General features: G+C 31.4%; 1 protein-coding gene across 1 annotated transcript; it reads right to left on the bottom strand.

Annotated features, from left to right (window-relative positions):
* Positions 1-1,512: 1,512 nt before the first annotated feature.
* Positions 1,513-22,071, bottom strand: LOC107443227 (uncharacterized). Its single transcript, XM_043048577.2, has 6 exons — positions 21,785-22,071; positions 18,480-18,529; positions 14,777-14,887; positions 10,289-10,333; positions 7,753-7,806; positions 1,513-1,569 (listed from the first exon to the last, which is right to left on the bottom strand). Exons 1-6 carry the CDS (start codon positions 21,933-21,935, stop codon positions 1,513-1,515), a joined length of 468 nt encoding a protein of 155 aa, XP_042904511.1. The 5' UTR covers positions 21,936-22,071.
* Between the last annotated feature and the right edge of the window lie 859 nt (positions 22,072-22,930).

Below are 22,930 nucleotides of genomic sequence, written 5' to 3' on the forward strand. Positions count from 1 at the left end.
ATTGAGATGAATTACCTCATTCATGAACTATTCAAAAGTAATTAATGAATCTGTAAGATTTACAACAAAATTCAGACAAAAAATAACAGTTATTCTCTTTAAGGTTGAAAAAATTAGCATAAAATTTACAAAATTGAATGTTATGAACTTCAATCTAATGTGGCCAAATAAATTTTCATTAATAAGATTCCTGACACACTTTTTGTGACATGCAAATCTGCATAAATAAATAGACTGATATAAAAAACGGGTAAAAGTGAAGAAGCATTTAAAAAATAGTGCGAAAAATTAAATTAGTTTAAAAAAAAATTTAAACCTTACGAAAGAACAATAAATCCTCATTTAAAATTTCTTTTCTAAATTACTGTGCTTAAATTGCGTGGATTTCGGCTAAAATGTTGGCATAAATATTTATCTTTAGAAGTACTAAATTGCATAATTTGTTCAAAAGCTATGAAAACGGTTAGAATATAATATCTCGAGAAATACACCAAATTTTTAATCCCCCTAACAGGATCGTGTGTGGGGTGCAGTGCTATTGAATAAGTTCAAATCCTTCTCCAAAACGTGTCTATCACTACTTATTTCGATCAGACTTTTTCTCGAAATATATATATTTTAAACGATTGTGTACCCTATGGTCATTTTGCAATTATAACGCCATCTGTGAACCAAAATGGAAAAGAAAAAATTGTTTGTAATATGTGGTACTTTTTATAAAAAATTAAAAAAAAAAAAATTCCGCAGTAGATTTAATATTTTTTCTATTTAAGAGTTTAAATTCGCTCTCTCTCTCCCCATCTTAATGGCAAAAGGTTAGGGATTAACTCAATGTAACTAAGTGCTCCTTGTGAATATATATAAGATTCTAGTATTTGTATATATTCATTTTCGTTTGTATTTATATTTTAACTTTCGTTTATAATCGTCGTTGAATAGTCGACCCAATTTTTTGAGTTTACGACTACTAATGTTCAACTCCGTAGCCTCGTAATTTAAAACCCAATCCAGAAGACAAGGGAACTCCAGGATCGAGTATTGCGAAAAATTTGCCTTCGATGAAACTAACTCGCATTCGCGTTACACAGAGAGGTAGACCACAAAAACCTCCAGTGATAAGCCTGACGATGAGGAGACTCTAACCCATGATCCGTCTACCACTCAGGATAATTTACGGGGCGAGCCATATGCGGAATTCGAACGGCTATCGATCAGCCATCGCTGGGATTGGAACCCGGTTCACCTCATTGGAAGGTGAACGCTCTATCCCATTAGCCATCACGCCTCTGGTTCGTATTTATGGAAATATTTGACCATTTCCATGCTTTTTAGACAATCTGAACAATATTGTCAAAAATTCAGACTATGCTTTTGGTTATACACTGTGGCTGAATTTTTCAAATCATAATAAACATTCGATGGTAAAAGTATAAACATTACATTGACTTTTAATGTTGAAAATGAAAGCATTTTGAAAATTTATAGTCACAAGAATAAAAGTTGTTTACTTGCCTATTCGCAGCCTATATCCACCGTAGAACATCTGACCATCAGAGGCATTATACAAAGCTAGAAACATTAAATTAAAAATTAGAATATTTTTTTATCATTATTATTACTTGAATATATTTCCGAGCACATGGGTTTGTTTCCATTGAAGATGAACAAAACAGTCCATAAGATTTAAAAAAAATTCGAAAAAATACAGCTAATTCTAGCACTCAATTACAGCGTAAGTAACAATTGTTAATGTACATTAATGTAGTACAAAAAACATAGACTTTGGAACATCAGGCGGTTCAAGGAACTTACGAGAGCATATCAACCATTTTGTTTCCAAAAATTGTTGCCAAATCGTTAATAGTAACGCCAAGTCGTTAATTGTGACTCCAAGCAACGCCTCCTAGAAGAACGAAGGCCTCAGCCAACAACTCCTAGAAAAGAGCAGGCCTCAGCACGGGTTACCATAAATATCCTTTAGTAGCCCGAACGTAATGACATCTTTCTTATTTTTCATCTACTGCGCAGTTAACTTCGTCACATCGGACTACTAAATTGATCCGTGCTGAGGACTTCCTACTTCTAGGAGGTGTTGCCGCAGCACGGATCAATTTAGTAGTCCGACGTGACGAACATAAACTGCGCAGTCGATGAAAAAGAAAAAAGATGTCACTATGTTTGGGCTATTAAGTTGCGCAGTGGTGGAAAATACGAAAGATGTCATTACGTTTGGACTACTAAAGGATCAAATTTCTTTTTTATGGTAGCCCGTGCTAAGGCCTTTTCTTTTCTTGGAGGTATTGCTCCAAGTCGGCAAAAGTGTTGCCAACCCGAAAATACATTAGGCGTAATTTTCTCTCTAAATTACGTAAGAATTGCATGTTTTCAAGTTCTGTTTATTTAGGGCCTCTGATATATTAAGCCTCATAACAAAAGAATATTCACGAAATTATATTAATATTAATAAAATCGTAACAACATGAAAGGTTTTTATAATGTAACAAGGAACTCTTTAATGTTTTTATGAAAACAATATTAAAAAAATACATTAATATAAAATAAGGGTGGAAAAAATGCACATTTTAACAATTAGCTTTGACCATTGAAAAGTGTAATTTAAACGATTAATTTACTAAGCATTAGCATTCATTATAAATTTACTTATCAACGTTAAAAAATTAAATATGTATTAACTATCCAATGCTGGATGCGAAATTTACTTTGAATACCATATCCAATAACTTGTGCCGCCTCATTAATTCATAGATACAATCCAGCAACACAAAATTCCGTGGTTGTAGTTGGTTTACGTCACAATTGGTTGGTAAAGCAGGCTAATTGGCGATGGTCTGGAAACATACCTGAGGGTGATCCGAAATCATGCCATCACAATTTCGATCCTCTGCAGAGGGGATGGCTCCCTTGCTTCGATAGCTCGACGACCTGCGTGCAAATCAATCACTTCACGATTAAAAAATTTAACGAGGACCGATATCGCACACCATCGGTCCCTTTGCAGGTTGATCAAAGTTGTCACCCACACACAGACTGACCGTATCCAGTGATGTTTGATTTCGGTTTTCTACTGGGAACCATATCTTAACGATCGGTACCCAAAGGGATCACGAAATTGCTTTAAACCTAGCTGAAATATCCTTAAAAATATGGACATTTTTTATTTTTTTAAAAACTAGTTTTTTGGACTTTCTTACTATAATTACAGAAATATTCTATAAAATTAAACAGACTTTTTAGAGTAATTTTTAACTAATAATAAAAATATCACTCTTTAAAATTCTGAACAAAATTTTGTCAAAAATTGCGCAAGGTATGAGCATTTAAAGTAATCCTTTTATACTGAGCATGCGCGGAAAACATTTAAAAAAAATTTTTTTTCTTCATGATTTTGTTTGGAATCATATATGCTAATTTATGAAAAAAGTCACATTTGAATATCTTAAAAATGTAAAAAGTTGCTAACAACTTTCCAAGTAGCTTTTGTACTTCTTAATAATAAGCTCTAAAGGATAAGGGGTTTTCCACAAATTTCATTTTGTATCACTGAATAAAATTTTATAACAAATGATAGTACCCTAAACTGGTGAACTGGAAAATAGAATGTGATGGTATTAGTAAAGAAAATATGTGAAATAAAACAAAATTTAATAGGGGTGGTCGTTTGTAAAGTTGAATTCATTTTTAATAAATCTTGTTTAATAGTACAAAATAAAATTTATGAATAACCCCTTACCATTCAAAGCTTTTTAATAATAAAATAATTCTCTGAAATTTTTCTGAGAAATATTAAAAAAAAAATGCGCAAGTATCGAAGTAAAATCGTGAAAGTGTTATAAATCTTATTGCGTCGATATTTAGTAGCATATCAAAACGCTATTTTTTCATAAAAATATTGTTGGGTTTGAAAAACTTTAACTAGTGATTTTTTGATGATAAATGCTTGTAAAATGTATTTAAGACTTTCGTTGTTTATCATTTTTTGTCCATTTCATTTCGTATTTTCCGTAGTGCAAAACATTTTGTCGAAACATTAATTCTCACAATTTGAAATGAATACCTGAATTTGCCTAATATAAATGTAATAAAGGATATATTTATGTACAGCCGGAAAGCCAACAACTTTTAAGTTGGATTATAATTATTTACTTTCATGTTAGTCACCAGCTTAATTTTCAGTTAGTGAATACTTAGAAAAATATAAACGTTTCGTAGGCCACAGCTCTACTTGAAAATTTGAATTATTTATAAAATGTATTTTAGTTAATAAATTGGTAGTATGTAAAAATTAAACTTTGATATTTCTTATATTAATACTTGATCTTTTTTTAACTTAAGATATACTTCATGAATTCTTTTAAAAGTTTAGATTAATTCGTATATATATATATCCTTTATTATATATATATATACATATAATAAGGGATGAGCCAAAAGTTTCTTAATTCTTGTATGATAAAATGCATTTTTTGGTGCATGTAATTTTTGTTTTTCAATAAAATCAGTGATAGATATTATAAAGAATACAATTATTGTATTAACAAAAATTAGCACGTTATCAACACATTGAGTGCCTCCATTGAGCAGTAGGCCATTTCAGTGAGATATGACTGTCAGTGTAAAATATGGTATAAAACTAAAATATTTACATTGTTTTAAATAATTACTGAAAATGTATTCAAAATTTACATAAAATTTAATTATTTATCACAAATCAAATATTTATTTGTTTCAATCTGCAGTGGGCTTTGCATTGATACATCACATACGAGCGTTTCTGGCAGACCGCATGGCCTGACGAGGATTTCCTTCAATATACGCTTGGCTTCACTACTGCTTAACAATCAATATTTTAGACATTAATACACTGCTGACCAAAAAAATATTGAAACAGTTATATATCTCGAAATACAGCAGCATTAGATTAAAAAATCTAAAAGTACACATTTCGAAAATCACAGGCAATGATAACAAACTTGATCTCCAACATGATCTCATTAGAGATTAGAGCACCATTGAACTATTAAAATTGAAATCCCATCTTTCCTTTGAAGATTTGCATCCGTATTTACAAGTTTTTACGTTTTGGGCCACTGATAGCGCTGTTATCGAAAAAAGAAATACTAACTGTTTAAAATGGAGATATTTTAATATTGCTCGTCAAATCAGACCAGGACTGAAAGCCTATATATACCAAGACGGAAAAGATCAAAAACTGGTAAGAAAGGCATTTCATTCTACCATTTTTTTCGAAAAACATTAGATTTCTGTAACCACCGAGATTTTTTTACAATTAGAGTATATACTATCATACCCTCCAACTTATGAAGATTTTGAAAATAATTCTTTCTAGTGGTAGCGAACCAAATTAGAAATTTTTAAAGCAAATGGATCTCTCATAAAACTTTTATGAGAACTTAAGAATCTAGTCGTATGGCTTGCACTTTTATAAGTAATAGTGGACAAGTTACGCTAAAATTCAATTTTTTTAAATATTAAGACATTAATTTTGCTACCGTCTGAAAAGAAGATTTCTGAAACTACGGAAATTCCGTAGCAGTTAGAGGGTATGTACTACATACCCTCCAACTTATGAAGATTTTGAAAATAATTCTTTCTAGTGGTAGCGAACCAAAGTAGAAATTTTTAAAGCAAATGGATCTCTCATAAAACTTTTATCAGAACTTAAGCATCTAGCCGTATGGCCTGCACTTTTATAAGTAATAGTGGACAAGTTACGCTAAAATTAATTTTTTTTAAATATTAAGACATTAATTTTGCTACCGTCTGAAAAGAAGATTTCTGAAACTACGGAAATTCCGTAGCAGTTAGAGGGTATGTACTACATACCCTCCAACTTATGAAGATTTTGAAAATAATTCTTTCTAGTGGTAGCGAACCAAAGTAGAGATTTTTAAAGCAAATGGATCTCTCATAAAACTTTTATCAGAACTTAAGCATCTAGCCGTATGGCCTGCACTTTTATAAGTAATAGTGGACAAGTTACGCTAAAATTAATTTTTTTTAAATATTAAGACATTAATTTTGCTACCGTCTGAAAAGAAGATTTCTGAAACTACGGAAATTCCGTAGCAGTTAGAGGGTATGTGTACTATATCAAACTGCTTCTTTCCTGAGAAAAAGTAGATTATGTATAATAGTTTGATGAATAAAATAGGTTAACTCCTCCTAAAACAAGTTAAAGATTGAAATGGTTATACCTGCCAACTCTTCCGGATTTTCCGGAAGATTTTATTTTCATATTTAAAATGGTGGTAATACTCTGGTTATTCCAATTAATTTTTTGAATTATAATGATAATTATAAATGAGTTGGACCACCACTACAAAGAAATAATTATAATCAATATATGAAAGCATAATTATTCTTGCTCACGCGATTTTCAACGGAATCAAAATATAAATATATTTTTGAGTCAGATTGTTTTTCGGTTATTGTTTTACAACCACTCTGAAAATCCATTCTCGGAGAGAGTGAAAGTTGGCAGGTATGACATACCTGCCAACTTTTACTCATTTGGCGTAAAATTTTATTTTTATATTTAAAGTGGTAGTAAATATGTACTATATTTTCTTTTATAAACTTAATTTTTTAAATAATTTTGATCACCACTATTCTTAAAAAAATTAAGTGTATATATTAATATGCGCTACTATCATGGTTGCATAACTTCCAACTGCTACGGAATTTCCGTAGTTTCAGAAATCTTCTTTTCAGACGGTAGCAAAATTAATGTCTTAATATTTAAAAAAAAATTCATTTTAGCGTAACTTGTCCACTATTACTTATAAAAGTGCAGGCCATATGGCTATGTTCTGATAAAAGTTTTATGAGAGATGCATTTGCTTTAAAAATTTCTACTTTGGTTCGCTACCACTAGAAAGAATTATTTTCAAAATCCTCATAAGTTGGAGGGTATGTGGTTGTCAGCTTATGTTTTTCTCAATTACTGCGTATTTTTTTGCTTACAATTGAAATTTTAATTCTATTTTGATACCACTGGGAAAAATCATAATGGAAGGGATTAAAAGTTGGCAGGTATGTTTTACTACCAGCTTTTCTTCTTTTCCGTCTCGTTTTCATTCATGAATCGGACGTGTTTGATGTTGTGAAAGAAAAAAGAAAGCTAATTATTAACCCTTTCGGGCCGACTGTCACAAATACGTGCCAGCATAAAATCGTATCAATCAGGGTAAAAAAATAAAACTGATAATCAAAGTAATTCTTTAGCAGTTTATTTGTGGGCGGTTCGATTTATTTAATTCACCATTACTTATTTCAAAATAAAACTATTTAGTTATACTTTGAATTAACATTGATTATATATATGATTAAACTGACAATAATTAAAGTAAAAGCAAAGTAAGTCTGTCAAATAAGAAACCACAACATTTATGTTACCCTTTTTTATTTAATTACATCCTGATTCTGATTTTGTACGAATGCTTTCCTGAATCACACGTCTACAAGGGGTTAATGCTAAACTCAGCACTACCCCCTGGGAGTCAACCTCAAGAATGAGAGAGATCGAGGTTGGTGTCACTCAAGATTTATTTTGTGTTTCTTTAGATTTTTCATTAAAGAAATATATCTCGAGATACTTTCATACTTTTTGGACACGCTGTAAAATATAAAGTAGTGAGCACTTTTCGTGAAATAAGGGAATACAACAGCAAGTAGCAAGACAACAGTAAATAGAATATTTATGTTTATTACCTTGGCTTCCTGAACTTTGAAAACCTTCCTCACATCAAACTTGCTCAATGATTTCTGGAAAACAAGCAATACTATGGTGAGCCATAAATATCTACTGATATTTACTTATACCATTATTTCGAAGGATTAAGCTAGATAATCATCAAGCCTAACCCTTTGCAATCGAATGCTCCTAGTTGGCACCGTAAAATATTTACCACTCTGAATGATAAAATGTTACATTTCAATGTTTATTTAATTTTATTTAATAACCAGTGAACAGCTAATCCAATTCTGAGTTAACAACTATCAATATTCAACTTTATAGTTTTGTAATTTTGAAGAAAAAAAAAACAGAATACAAGGGAACTCCTGGATTAAGCTTTGAAGCAAACTACCCATCGTGGAAGAGTTTTTGAAGAAATTAACCCGGATTTGCGCTACATGGAGAGGAAAACCGCGAAAGCCTCTCACGGTAAGCTCAATAGAGAGGGGATTCTAAATTATGATACCACTGACAATATTTTACATCAGCACTTTTGCTGGTGACAAGCTTGAGCAGATCCTGGGACACCTCAGTGGGAGGCGAAAGCTCTATTCGCTACCGCCGTTTACTGTATTGTTTTGTAGCCACTTTATTTAATGGCCACCAGGTATTATACAGTAATGGGGCAAAAGGTAGGTTTTGTCTTGTAAACTCTTAATGGTTACACCAGTCTTTTTTTCCAACTGTTTAAAAAAAACTTGAGTGCAAAGGGTAAATATGAATCTTTAGTAAAAAAAAATATGCTTGATGACGTACACTGTAAAGATGTTAAAAAATCATTTTAAGAGTTGCTGATAGTACATAGTGTTACAAAGTGGATATTTCCTTGTGTTACCTACCACGTTAACTCAAAAAAGGCTTTAATTTCTGATCAAGGCATTAATAAGAAGGCCGTATTCTCGGCACAGAAAACTAGCATTGCTGTTGTCGTCGTATGCCAATAAGACAAAAAGGGTGCGTTTCTTCCTGCTTTCTAGTAGCGCCATCTATGGCCAAGAATTCGACTTCTGCCACACACATACATCACAGCCCGTTTATAGAGCGACCCCTTTATACATCCATTCATTCATTCATCCACAGATTGTAATTTTCACCTGAACCAGAGAACTATCAATCTCCAATGCAGCGCCCCCAGAGGCATAATTTGTTATGGGAACATGGAGAACTTTGTGACCAGACAGATTTAACGTGCACCAGTCACCATTCATTACACGGGGAGTCTTCGGCCTGCGGGGATCGAACTAAACCTGCATTCTTTGCATGAAATGGGTTTAAGATACAGTTCAAACTAATAAAGAAATTTCAGTCCATACTTGTGTTACTTTGTTTTGTTAATTATAACCCATTTAAATCACGTGCTATTAGTTACGTCATTATATCAGTTACTTTTTATGGCATTATTTTCGATGAAACTGGCAGAGTTCGTTGTGAATTGATACAGTGTAAGAAATTATATCTTGTAAATTATTGTAATTTTTGACATGTAATCTAATGTAATATATTGTAAATTTTTGACATGTAAATGAAGAAAATCAATTTTAAACTTTAGCTAAACTTGCAGTTGTATTTATCCTGTCAAGAATTTGTAACCGATATATATTTTTAAAAACAACTCGTGTATGTTTGTTCTAAATCACATTTGTGTTTTTAAATTTATTAAGAAAAATTGATACTATTTTTTGAAAAATTGCGGCATAAAGTGTAGTTTTAATTCCATACAATTAAAGTGTTTTAATTAATATCTCCATAAATGTTTAATATTTCTCACTTTGTAGTGATATTAAAAGTAACTTTTTGAAAGAAGTACCACAGAATTAGAACTTAAACAAAGTGTATAGTTTCTAATGTAACTACAGTTTTAGTTTTTAAAATATTCCAATCGTATATTTTATTACCATATTTTGATAAACCCGAATGTGCTTGCTTCACAGAATTAAATATATATATAAAAAAATTGAATTATAAATTTTTATGCCAAATTTTGCCGATTGATGGCCGAAGTAGTTGTGAAATAAGTCCTAAATCAGTTGCAGTCTGGATATATTTTCATATATTGTCATATAAATAATATATTTCATATATTGTATATTCTGAAACAGCACACATTGTACATTATCAAGCAAATATCAATTTCTTTTCTTCCAATGCCCACCTGGAGAATGACCATTCGTCATGCAGGCATCTGAAGGGCAGATTGGTTGGTCCCTCTTTCAGGGGCACTATATTAGATGGGTCAATGTTGTTCCCACAGTAAGGACAAAGAATTAAAGAACATCCATGCCTTGCCGGGATTCGAACCCAGAATCTTTCTGATGCAAAGCCAGTTCCCTAACCCCATACAAGCCAATCGGTTATTTCAATTACATGCATATTAACATATTTTTAATTTATTTACATGTAGTGGTATTTTATTTATTATTAGGAGCAAAATTGTAACTCCAAAACATAAAATAGATAGAAAAATTTCTAGAAAATTAAAAAAAAAAAAAAAAAATTGACATCTCTGCTTACCTCATAGGTCATGATGGTCCAAAAAGCAGCATTGACAGCAGCATACTGAAAAGAGCAATAAAGATGCAAACACTGATAGATTATTTTTGAAGATTTATTTTAAAGGATCAAATTGAGTTTTATAACCTCTTTAAAAATGTGGAATGTTAAAGAGAAAAATTTAAAATGTGGAAGCAGAGTTAAAGATTCCTGATTTAAATGATTCTTGATTTAGAACTAATTCTTAAAGTGATTTTGTCAGTGGTGCGCATGAACCCAAATTCCATTTCAAAATTTATCATATATGTTTGAGAATTGAGCCTGTAGTGGTTGGCAGGTGAATAAGACAAACCAATAATATTTATAAATTAAATTAATTTGTAGACATATATTTGCTACCACTTTCTTTTTTCTATTAAATTTTCCATTAATATAAATGACTTCTCATTTTAAAAAAAAAAATATAAAAAAACAAATAATTAAACTACAAGTTTTTCTCCCTTCCGCATAAAGGTGACTAACGCCCTAAGAAAAAAAGTAGTCAATTTCTATACTGATATAATTCAAATCATGTCCATTTTCAATTTATAGTTCTGGAAACAGAAATATTTTTTTAAAAATAATTGGAAAGTAAAGAGGTGGGTTTTAGAAAGCTCTTTCAGATACTTTGCTTCAGTTATAAGAGTGCTGATCAGCTTACTCAAGATTAAAAGTTTTTAACGAAACATCAAGGTTTTCCATATTTATTTTAATGATAAAAAAATTAGCCCGACAGCCAACATCTTATTAGTTCCATAGATTTATTTTCATCCATCACATTCACCAGCACAATTTTCAGCTAGTGAATACTTAGAAAAATAATACATATCTGCCAACTTTCACTCTTTCCGAGAATGGATTTTCAGAGTGGTTGTGAAACAATAAACGAAAAACAATCTGATTCAAAACTATATTTATATTTTGATCCCGTTGAAACTCGCTTGCTCAAGAATTATTATGCTTTGATATATTTATTGTAATTATTTATATGTAGTGGTGGTCAAACTCATTTATAATTATCACTATAATTCAAAAAGTTAATTGGAATAAACTGAGTATTGCTACCACTTTAAATATGATAACTCTTCCGGAAATTCCGGGAGAGTTGGCAAATATGATGATAATAATCTGTACAATCAATATTACGTACTTGAAAATTTGAATTTTTTATAAAATATATTTTAGTTAATAAATTGGTAGTGTGTAAAAATTAAACACTTGTCATTTTTCTAACTTAAGATATGATTGACGAATTCTTTAAAAAGTTTAGATTAATAAAGATCCTATGTATATATATATATATATATAGGATAAGATCCTATATATATAATATAGGAAATATCCCTATATAGGATATCCCTATATAGGATAAGATCCTATATATCCTATAAAGATCCTATATATATTATATATATATATATATATATACTTTTGTTGACATAAAAAAGAGAAGAAGAAAAACGATTTTTTTTTCGTGTATAGTGGCTACAAATGAAATATAAAAAAATTATTGTTCAGGTTTTTGCTTGTCTTTCTATTAAGTCATGCAATTGGAGATGCCTCGGTGCCAATCAGCTAATAAAGGTTGTAATGATTTGAATACAAACTGAGAAACAAAGTAGGGTCAAAGCTACCAGAATAAATATGGTAACATTTGCCATGTTTCTGGCTCTATGAGAACACAAAAAAGCTTTGCAATTTTTACCGAAGCACAATAATGATTTTGGTAAAATCAACAGTAAAATATGGTTTGTAATTTGTTGGTAATTAATTATGGTTTTAATTAATCGAGAAAATTTAATAAAATTAAAATAAAGAAGATAAACGGTGCCGCGAGTTTCTTATAAATTCATTCTGTAAAGTAAAATGGCATTGAAACGTAACTATTCCATTTCTAACTTTTCGATAATGATTTTGGCGTCGTTATAGCATTACCTAAGTATATTTTGTAGAATTGGATCTTCCCTCTCTCGCTTCTTGGTCGCAAATGTAAGCAGTATGATAATTCTAAACTTATGCTTACGTAAATGTCTTTTTTTAACCGAAAATTTAAATATATTTGTAATTTTTAAGAGTTTTTTTTTTTTCAGATTAAAGTAGCTTAGTATCTTACAAAAGCATTACTCACATTCATTTTTCCTCTTTTGTTGTCGAAAATAGGCATATTTTAAAAAATTTCCTAGATTTCATAAAATTCAAATGCTTACATAGTATTTCATTGCTTTCTAAGTTTTTAGTTTTCAGTTCAAGTTTGTAGACACATACTGTTTAGTAATTCTTTCCTGTTAACACCGTAATATTTATTAACAGCATCCTATTTATGTAAAGCTATGATTAAAAGTTAATGAGTTCGTTAAGTCAGTGAGTAATTAATGAAATTGTTATTTGTTGGGTTAATGAGTTTGTTTTATGAACATTCTTTGCGCTAAATCTACTTTAAAATGGGCTTGAAATATGCACGTTGTCCTAGAATAACCTAACTTAATATATTATTTAATAATATATATTATTAGCATATATTTATATATAATAATTAAATATATACACTGCTCAAAACAGTTAAAGGATATTGAAAGTCTTGTATAAAATAACGGTATAAGCAAATTTTTTTGTTGCATGAAATGGAAGAAGAGAGTCACAAATGCCTTTTTTCTTATTTTTAAACTTCGCAGTATGCAAATATTGAGTTTGACGTCAAAGACAACGCTTTAGCGGCAATGAATTTGATTTGGCTTGTTCTGTAATTCAAAGCGGAGAAGAATGATCGACATGTAATCGCGATGTCTCAGTGAAGTCATTTAATCGAATCAGAAGTTTGGAGAGTTGTTGGCCGGTTGGAGGGAGCACAAACAGAAGCCGGGAGTACTAAATTTTATTTTAAAAATATTTATGATATATATTTGAAAATTGAATCTGTAGAGGTTGACAAGTAAATAAGACAAACCAATCATATTCATAAATAAAACAAATTTTTAGACGTATATTTGCTACCACTTTCTAATTTTTACTAGAACTTTTACTTTTATATTTAATGTTCTTTTCCTAAACCGGATTACCCTCCTAGTGGTCTGATCGGACTACCTTTAAGAAACCGTGTGGAGGCATCAAAAAAATTTTCGTGATTTTTTATAAATTCGAAGGATAGTGACTTTGCTATATTTTATCAATTTCTTCAAACCATTTCAGTAGCGATAAAAATTTACTCGAATTATGTGTTTCTAGTAAACTTGGCTTCGTTGGTCACTGGTGACCCCGTGGCGCTTCGAACGACCCGGTGACCCCCATGACATTCAACGTGTTAACTACAGACAAGAAAAATGTCGGAAGTGAGTTTGTTGAAATTCGAAGATACTTAGCTAATTTTTTCGACGTATCTCTTAAACTTGGAATTGTTCTAGTTACTCCGTACTAGTCCTGGTGGACTGTCAGTGATTCATTCTAATGGCATGACTCAAAGAGATAAGATATTGACGTACACGGTACAAACATAAATAAAGTGGGAGGGAAATGGTGATATAGATGCTCGGCCAGCCAATTCACCTCCCCCATGTCTATCTGTAACTTTTGGTAAGGCTGTTTTGATTTTTTAATTTAAGGAAGAATTAGATTTAGACTGAGAGGAGATTCGAGGTCCCTGCCCTCCACTTCTTCACATATCGTAGAGCCCTTGGGCGACTGAGGTACTGTCATTGATTAGTAAGATACATTAACCCTTTTGCGCCGACGGTCACAAGTACGTGCCAGCATAAAGTCGTATCAATCAGGGTAAAAAGATAAAACTGGTAATCTAAGTATTTCTTTAGCAGTTTATTTGTGGGCGGAGTTATAATTGTTTGATTTATTTAATTCACCATTACTTTGTTTAAAATAAAACTATTTAGTTATACTTTGAATTAACATTGATTATATACATGATTAAACTAACAATAATTAAAGCAAAAGCAAAGTAAGTCTGTCAAATTAGCAACGACCACATTTAAGTTACCGTTTTTTATTTAATTACAACTTGATTCTGATTTTGTACGAATGCTTTTCTGAATCACCCGTCCCCAAGGGGTTAAATATTAATATAGAGTTCAAAATTATAACATTAGAATTATTCTTTAAAATGAAGTGGTATTGTTTTCACAATTCCATTCACATGAGTCTCTTAAGATTCCTTTTACGGTTTCAGGACTTGTATTTTCTAGCCATTAAGATTGAATTGTCAAAGATGAAGTTCTGATCTTTAGATCAAAAGTTATTCAAGATGGTCCGTTAATTTTTTGCGCACGGTACATCGAATAAAGTAAACGGGCTATCGGGTATTGTCTCAAGGAAACACATAACTGCATCAAGACTCAAGAATTCCACTGCTAGACAGAAGGCTGTATTCTAAAGGTACATTTCAAAAAATAAACAAAGACCATTCGGACTTTTTAGTTATTTTTTTGTATCGTTTCTAATGAAAACTTAAAAATCAAATCTTACGGCTGTGTCTGTTGGTGCCTTGCAAACCTTATCTGGATATTCATTTAAATCTTCTTGAATATTTACATCCGGCATGACCTCATGCACCGATGTCCTCGATTTTACTCTCACCTAAAACAAAGCAATGCACATATTCAAATACCGAAACATAAAAGTGAACATATTGAAATTCTAAAGCAAAATAAAGTACAAATTTTAATATTAATAATGGAAAATAATGAATATATTCAGATTCTAAAACAAAACAATGTCAAACATAATAGTGAACATATTCAGATTCTAAAGCAAAATAGTGTACAAATTCAGATAGTAATTATAGAAAATAATGAATATATTCAGATTCTAAAATAAAACAACGTCAAACAAAAGAATGGCTGCCAACTTTCTAAGCTTTTTGTAAAACATTCAGTCTAGTGGTAGCTATGTTTATGCTTTAAAGTATTATTTTTATTTATTTAAACTTATTTTCCGCACCTCTACCTATAATTGATTTAAAAGTTCATATGCAACGCCACTTTTTTCCAGCTCTATGGGATCTCCTGGTCAAGCGGTATCACCCGCCAGACGGATTGCAAAGCTTGGAGGTAGCGGATTCGAATCCCGCTGTTACCATGGCTGTATCTTGCTGTTGTTCTTTTCTGTATTTTGTTATCTATCCTTCTATTTGGCGAAGACTTTAAAGCCTAAATTGAGCACACTAGCCTGCAAATGTATGTAATTTCAATTCATTCATCCAGCTCTAACGGGGCCTCCTTGGCCTGACGGTATCGCCCGTCAAACGCTTTGGAAAGCATGGAGGTAACGGCTTCAAATTCAACTTTTACAATTCATGTATCTTCGTGCTGACCTTCTCTTCATTGGGCTATTTGTCCTTCTATTTGGCAAAGTCTTTTAAGCCTAAATTGAGCACACAAGCCTGCAAATGTATGTAATTTCAATAAGACAATAAATCCAGCTCCATCGTGGTGAGGCGTTTAAAATGTTGGCATTCTGAAAGCTTTGGCTTTTAAATGTCTCCCACTCTATAAAATATTTTGCAAAAAGCGTGGTTGTTGGCAAGCCTTTAATGAGCACATTCCGATAATAGGACATAATAATAAACATATTCAGAAGAAGCAAAATAATGTACAGTGAGCAAAAAATAAAAACGGACTAACGGAATTACTTTTGATCTAATGATCGCATCTTCACATTCCAAGACTCACTCTTAATTGTTTGAAGGGGTGACATCCAGTATGCTAATTACATGGCGCAGAAGTTTTCATTTCCGAAATCAGGCCTAAAAACTTACTTTCTTTGAATGAGCATACTTTGTGTTTCGACGGATTACGATTTTTGACCCTCAAAATATAGGGGGTAGCCGTAGGCCGAGAAGTATGGTTTCAACAGTTTGACCAGAATGGCTGTTCGAAGTTACAAAATTTGAGCGATATCGATCAAATCGTTCTTGAAAAGTGGAATTTTTCAAAATACGACTTTTTCGAAATTAGATTTCTCAGAAACGTTTCGACTTATTCAAATTTAAATTTATATTCTGCTATTAAAATTCATTCCTTAAAACGATGCAAAAATTAGCTATACGAAACTCTGCAACAAATTGCTACAACAATTCTAAAAAAATTCTACTATTTTTAAGTAAAATATAAACATAATAAATATTTGTTAAAAAAAACGAATAACGATAAACGAATTTTATGATTGTGTGCAAAATTTTTGAATTCGCTTAAAAAATTCTCCAGATGTGGTGAAATACACAAAAAATAAAATTAATTCTATTAGGCTGATACTTCCCAACTCTCAGCTATATTTTGAGGGTCAGAAATCCAAATTCGTCGGAAAAAAGGCATATTTATTCTGCAAAAGTACGTTTTTGTGTCTGATTTCGTAACTTAAATTATCGTCTGAATTAATTAATTAGCATATTTGAGATCACCCCTTTGAACCATTAAGATTGTGTTCTAGAACGTGAAGATCTGATCATTACATTAAAAATTATTTAAGGTGGCTCCTTCATTTTTTGCGCAATGCGCGCATCCAGGCATTAAAGAATAATAATGCACATATCCAGATAATAAAACGAAGTAATTTATAAAAAGATTAAAATAAAAGAAAATATCAGGGACTTAGTTATAAATCGATTTATATTTTTAACAAAATTTTCTTCGAGGGATAAAATAATTTGATTCAACATGCACCGAATCTATTTTTCAAAGATTTAGATAGTTTTTAGAATCATTTGAAATTTTTTAGAATCATTGGAAAATTGACTAGTTATTTTTAGCTAAAAACTATTTTAACACGTTGAATGCCATGGGGGGTCACCGGTGATCAGCGAAGCTACGATTATTGGAAACAAACAATTCGAGTAAATTTATAATTTTTTTATACTATTATCGTTACTAAAATGGCTTGAAGAAATTAATGCAATATAGAACACGCAATTATAGTTTTATTTATATACACGGCAATGCCAACTTGCTCTGGACAGCGAATAAATATTTTCAAGTGGTAGTTAATTAATTGTGATTCTTGGTTTAATAAATTCAATTTAGTAGATTTTTCTCCACCACTATTTCCAAGCAATTCGTCGGCTTATATAATTCACCACTATTTTTCATTTATGTCACAACCTCAATGATCCACATGGATATTTCATTTACATTCCACAACCTCAACGAGGCACCATACAGATCAAGCTCAAGATGAATGGGGAAAAGGGCCGCAAGTGGCTTCAGGTGCCCATATATTTTATACAGTTAAAGTTCATTTATGTCATGCTAAACCTTTTAAAAACCAGCAAAATCTGTCGAATATTTGCAAATTTGGTTTGTAGTTATTTACTGTTTAGCCAGACGGGAGAACCATGTAAAATTAGCGTGGCATTTAACGTGTTAAAAAAGTATCTTAAAAAAATAACACATAAAACTTGATAAAACATATTTCACTAAATTCATAAACTATACGAATTTTTATAAAACTGATTCTGATCTCAATGATTCCGTGGTCAAATAAACCCTACTTGACACTAGCAATTTATTGTAAGCATCTTTACAAGCTGTGGCTAATTTCAGTTAAGTAAGCTATTGACAATAATTCATTAAAGATCCGCAGCAACTTATCAGATAGGGAGTCCGCCTGGCAATTAGATGACTCAGGTTCGAATCACAACAGTGGCTGATTGATTCAAATTCTGCTCCCACCTCACACTAACGACAGTGCTGACGTAAAACATCCTCAGTGGTAGAAAGATCAGATAGATCATGGTTAGAATCTCCCTGCCGCAAAGCTAACGTTGGGAGTTTTCGAGGTTTCACTTTCCATGCAACGCAAATGATGGTTCTCCTCAAAAAGTCTACCAGAAATGCTAGTTTGTCCCGATGCTTGATTCAGAAGTTACCTTGTTTTCTGGGTAGGGTTCAAAATTACAAGTCTGTGGAACTAAACATTCATAGTCGTAAACTTATAATCGGCTGCTTAACGCAGGTTTTAAAATTAAAATAAAATAGTTCGTTAAAGTGTAATGATAAATTGCAAATCACGTAATTACTATTCTAAACAGCAAAATTTCATAAACATTTACAATTATATTTTTAATCTTATATCGTAAAAAAAAAATATTATTTTCTATTTAATAATATCCTAACTTTGTTCTATAGAACACAAACATTTTATTTTGTATTTTTAATATCTTAAAGAAACTTACTTCATCAGGAAGCTTAGACCAACATTCGTTATAATCATGCATAAAGTCACCTGAAAACATCGTTATTTAATCAAACAAATCAGATAATTTAACATTATAATAATTTTCTTTCGATCATAGTCATTTAAAAAATACACACTCTTTTCAAAAATTAATTAATTTTGAAAAAAAATTTAAACTATTTAGCAAGAATTTATTTTCATGAATAAACTGTTGTTAAATATGTTTTTAAAAAAATAAATACTGAACCACAAATAATTTTTCAGGAAAAAATTTTTAACAAAAATTTGCCAGACTAAATTGTTAAAAAAAATTTAAATAACAACCCGCAATTCAAAAATCAAATTTTATTCATGTAATGAGATTTATCCTGAATATTTCTAGCTGCTCCAGAATACATAACACAGAAATTAAGTATTTGGAGTATTTAGTTTTGCTAAGAAAAGCATCTCAAACTGAGCTTATTAGTCTTAACTAACAGTATATTAGCCAGTATTCGGCTTATAACGAGGAAAAATTTTATAAAGTGTTTCATAAAGATCTCGGAAATTTTAAGGGATTCAATTTCCTTTCAAATTTAAAACTTTTAACTGTTTACACAGAAATGTTTTCAAAATGGCAGTGAACGAAGGCGTGCCAACGCCTCCTTTAGCTGAAAGCCTGCACACAATTTCTTATAGGTAGTCCCATCAGACATCACCTACTACATCAGAAAGCCTCCGCACGGTTTCTAATAAGTAGTCTGCACAGATTATTTAAAAAGCGAACCACTTGTGCGCATGAACCCAAATTCTATTTTAAAAGTAATTGAGAGAAATTTATCATATATATTTGAGAATTGAATCTGTAGTGGATGACAAGTAAATAAAACAAACCAATTATATTCATAAATTAAACAAATTTTTAGACATATATTTGCTACCACTTTCTAATTTTTAATAGATTTCATGTTAAATGGTTCTTTAACTATTTGTTTTACCTTCATAGTGGTATGATCGGACTACCTGCAAAAAACCGTGTGGAGGCTTTCAGTTATAGGAGGCGTTGCCTAGACTTACCCTCATTTTGATGGATTCGAATTTCGCATGGCTGAAATCGAATTTCTAAAAGCTTTGATCAATTCTTCCAAATTGTGCCAATAGTTTTGCAAGCGAAATCTAAAGCTTTTCAGTTATGGGAGGCGTTGGATCAGACCACTATGAAGGCAAACCAGTTTGCGAAAGAGCAATTTGATACAAAATCTCGTAAAAATACAATATTAGTAGTAAATATATGTCCAAATATTTGTTTCATTTATGAATATGTTTGGTTTGTTTTATTCGCTTGTAGATTCACTACAGATTCAATTCTCCAATATGTATCAAAATTTCTCACAATTACTTTTAAAATAGAATTTGGGTTCATGCGCACAACTGGATCCTTTTTTTTAAATAGTCTGAGCAGACTACCTATAAAATACCCTGTGGAGTCTTTCTAAATGTAGGTGATGAGGAGTACATACATTGGAATCTACATTGGAGAACATTGGCACTCTCGTACTACTGTATGGAGCTGTACATGGTATTAATATATGGTAATAAATGGTATTAAAGTATTCTAGTACGCTATGGAATTAACAAAGAAAATTAGAATCCTCAAAACCCATATTGACCTAACACGTTGAACGCCACGCTAATTTTACATGTCTTGCCCTTCAGGCCGCAACGGTAAATAACTACAAACTAAATTTGCAAATATTAGACAGATTTTGCTAGTTTTTAAAAGGTTTAGCATGACATAGCTGAAAAATGTGGTGAATGATATAAGCCAACGAATTGTTTAAAAATAGTAGTGGATAAAAACCTAGTAAATTGAATTTATTAAACCAAGAATCAGAATAATTAAGTAAATTTTGAATAAATTTTCTGCAATAAAAAAGTGTAAATTTTATAGTTCTATATAATGTATACGCTGTCAGCCAGCTGTTTTTCGCGGCCTATGTGAAAGGTCAGTGTCAGCAAACTGTGGCAGACGTAGCCTAAATGTAATTTCAGTTCGTTCGTTCGTTGTAGTGGAACTGGGCGTCTGAGGCCTTACGGCCCTTTTCCCATTCATCTTGAAGTTAAACTTAGAGACATACATGACAAAATTAAAGTTTGGGGAGCAAATGGAGTTCTTGAGAAAAGAAAAATGGCACTTTGCCATTATTAGGCAATGACAAAATTATAAGTAATAAAAATGTACATGAAAAAGGTAAAATTAATGCACAATGGGAAAATAAGCACTATTGAATATTTACAGTTTGGAAATACATACAAAAGGGGGGCGAGTTAAAGGATTGTGATGATGTGTGTATATGTGTAAGTAAATGTGGCTCTGTTAAGTAGAGACCCGGATGTCAGTGAGTGTTTGTGTTGTTAAATGTTAGTATGATATCAGAAGTGTAGAAGTGTGCAATGGGTCGAATTTTTGCATCCTCTTTGAGATTTATGCAGTCGAAAATATCATTAAAATTTGCGGTATTGCAGGTGGCGGCTTTAATAAAGAAGTTTCTATTTAATTTGTTGAAATGATGGTCAAAGCGGTCAATGTTAAGATCTCTATGAATGGCATTGTTGCGGATAAACCATCTGGCTCCCGTGAGTTTTCTCAAGATGTTGTTTTGGAGTACGATAAGTTTTTTGAGGTCTTTTTCGGAGGCGTTACACCAGGCAGCTGAGGCGTACGTCATAATAGGACGTATCATCGAGGTATACAGGAGTTTTTTCAGTTTTAAACTAAGGTGTCGGTTATGAAAAAGTGTTTGAAGTTTGTTGGTTGCTGCATACACTTTATTTTTAATGTTATTCACATGGTCAGACCAGGTCAGTTTTTTACTAGTGTCAGTCACCGATGGTTGACGCGGCCTAAATGTAATTTCAGTGTCAGTCACCGATGGTTGACGCGGCCTAAATGTAATTTCATTGTCAGTCACCGATGGTTGACGCGGCCTATATGTAATTTCAGTGTCAGTCACCGATGGTTGACGCGGCCTAAATGTAATTTTAGTGTCAGCTACCGGTGGCGGACGTGGCCTAAACGGAAAGTCCAGTGTCAGCCACCGATGACTGACGCGGCGCTCAACGTGTTAAATTAAGATACATAATCTCACATTTATGAAAAATTCTATTCTACCATGAGCATAAATTTCTCGTAAGGAAATTATGTTATACTTGAAGTCGTAAAAACCACGTAACACCTTAGGGTGCCTTTTAGAAAAAAATTTTTCTAGCAATCAATTATCATTTCCATAACAATAATGATAATAAAATAATGAAAACACTAACTTGCACATTCGCATAATTGAGTCATTATGCACTGAAAGATATTTTCTCCAACTTCTTCTTGAGCATTCACATCTCGTAGCAAGTTCGATTCTAAAATTATAACGAACAATAAAATGTTGCATACCTTAGCATGAAAATCTCGCGATTTCATTGTATTATCACCAAATCTCGAATATCAGTATGTATCGGTAAAGAATTTGAAAACGTTTTATATTAAAGCAATAGAAAATTTCAGTTTTTATAATTTTTTACTGCAAAATTTATCAATAAAAACAGTGTAATCTTTGGGTAAGGAAAGTGTGTGAATAACATATTTTTCCTCTATAAAACGAATTCTATTAATCTAAAAATATTTTAAAAATATAGTTTACTTATGGTAATGAGTTTTATTGTATTCGTTCGCTTTATAACTTCTCAGCTGCACATTGTTATCGTTCTTATGTTTATTTACGGGTTTGTACCGCCTTTATGGAGGATATCAATACAATTATATGAAAGAAACATCATGCAATTCCCTTGTTATTTGGTTAGAGGTTTCAGTTATGAAGATAATTTACATTTTGTGAATTGAATGTATGAAAATTATTTTGGAATAACACGTCAAAAATCAATCGTTTATTGAAAGAAAATCAAAACTGTCATTGATTTCAGAGTTGATACCTAAATGTGTGTTTTTTCCCCTGAAAACACATCAATTAGGGCAAAGTTATTGTCATTTTATGAATCACTATGGAACATAAAAACGTAATGGAATAAAATCGTTTTCCTTTTTGTCGGCGCATTTTTATTGGTTAAAAATCACATGGAATGATCTAGTTTTCTCATGTGATGACATTATGAGTCGGATTTTATTGGTTGGAATCAGCATGAAATTAATAAAAGTTTATTAAATTATTATTTGCATGCAAATTATTAATTTATCTTTTTTTAATGATATTTTTTCTGTTTTATCTATAAATGTTATTAGTTAATTACTAGCGAATAATCAAAGTAAAGAATATTCCAATTAAATTCTCTTCATTGAACATAGAAAGAACACAAAATTGTGTTGGCTGTTCAACGACGGTTATAAAATAAAATAATACATAACAGCGGTAAATGACGACATTCAGCTGTACTTAAGGTTAACGTCGGTTATAAAAATAA

Source organism: Parasteatoda tepidariorum, chromosome 4, assembly GCF_982258835.1.
Source record: "Parasteatoda tepidariorum strain Cologne lab strain chromosome 4, Ptep-v5.0, whole genome shotgun sequence".
In the NCBI taxonomy this organism is placed as follows: Eukaryota; Metazoa; Arthropoda; class Arachnida; order Araneae; family Theridiidae; genus Parasteatoda; species Parasteatoda tepidariorum.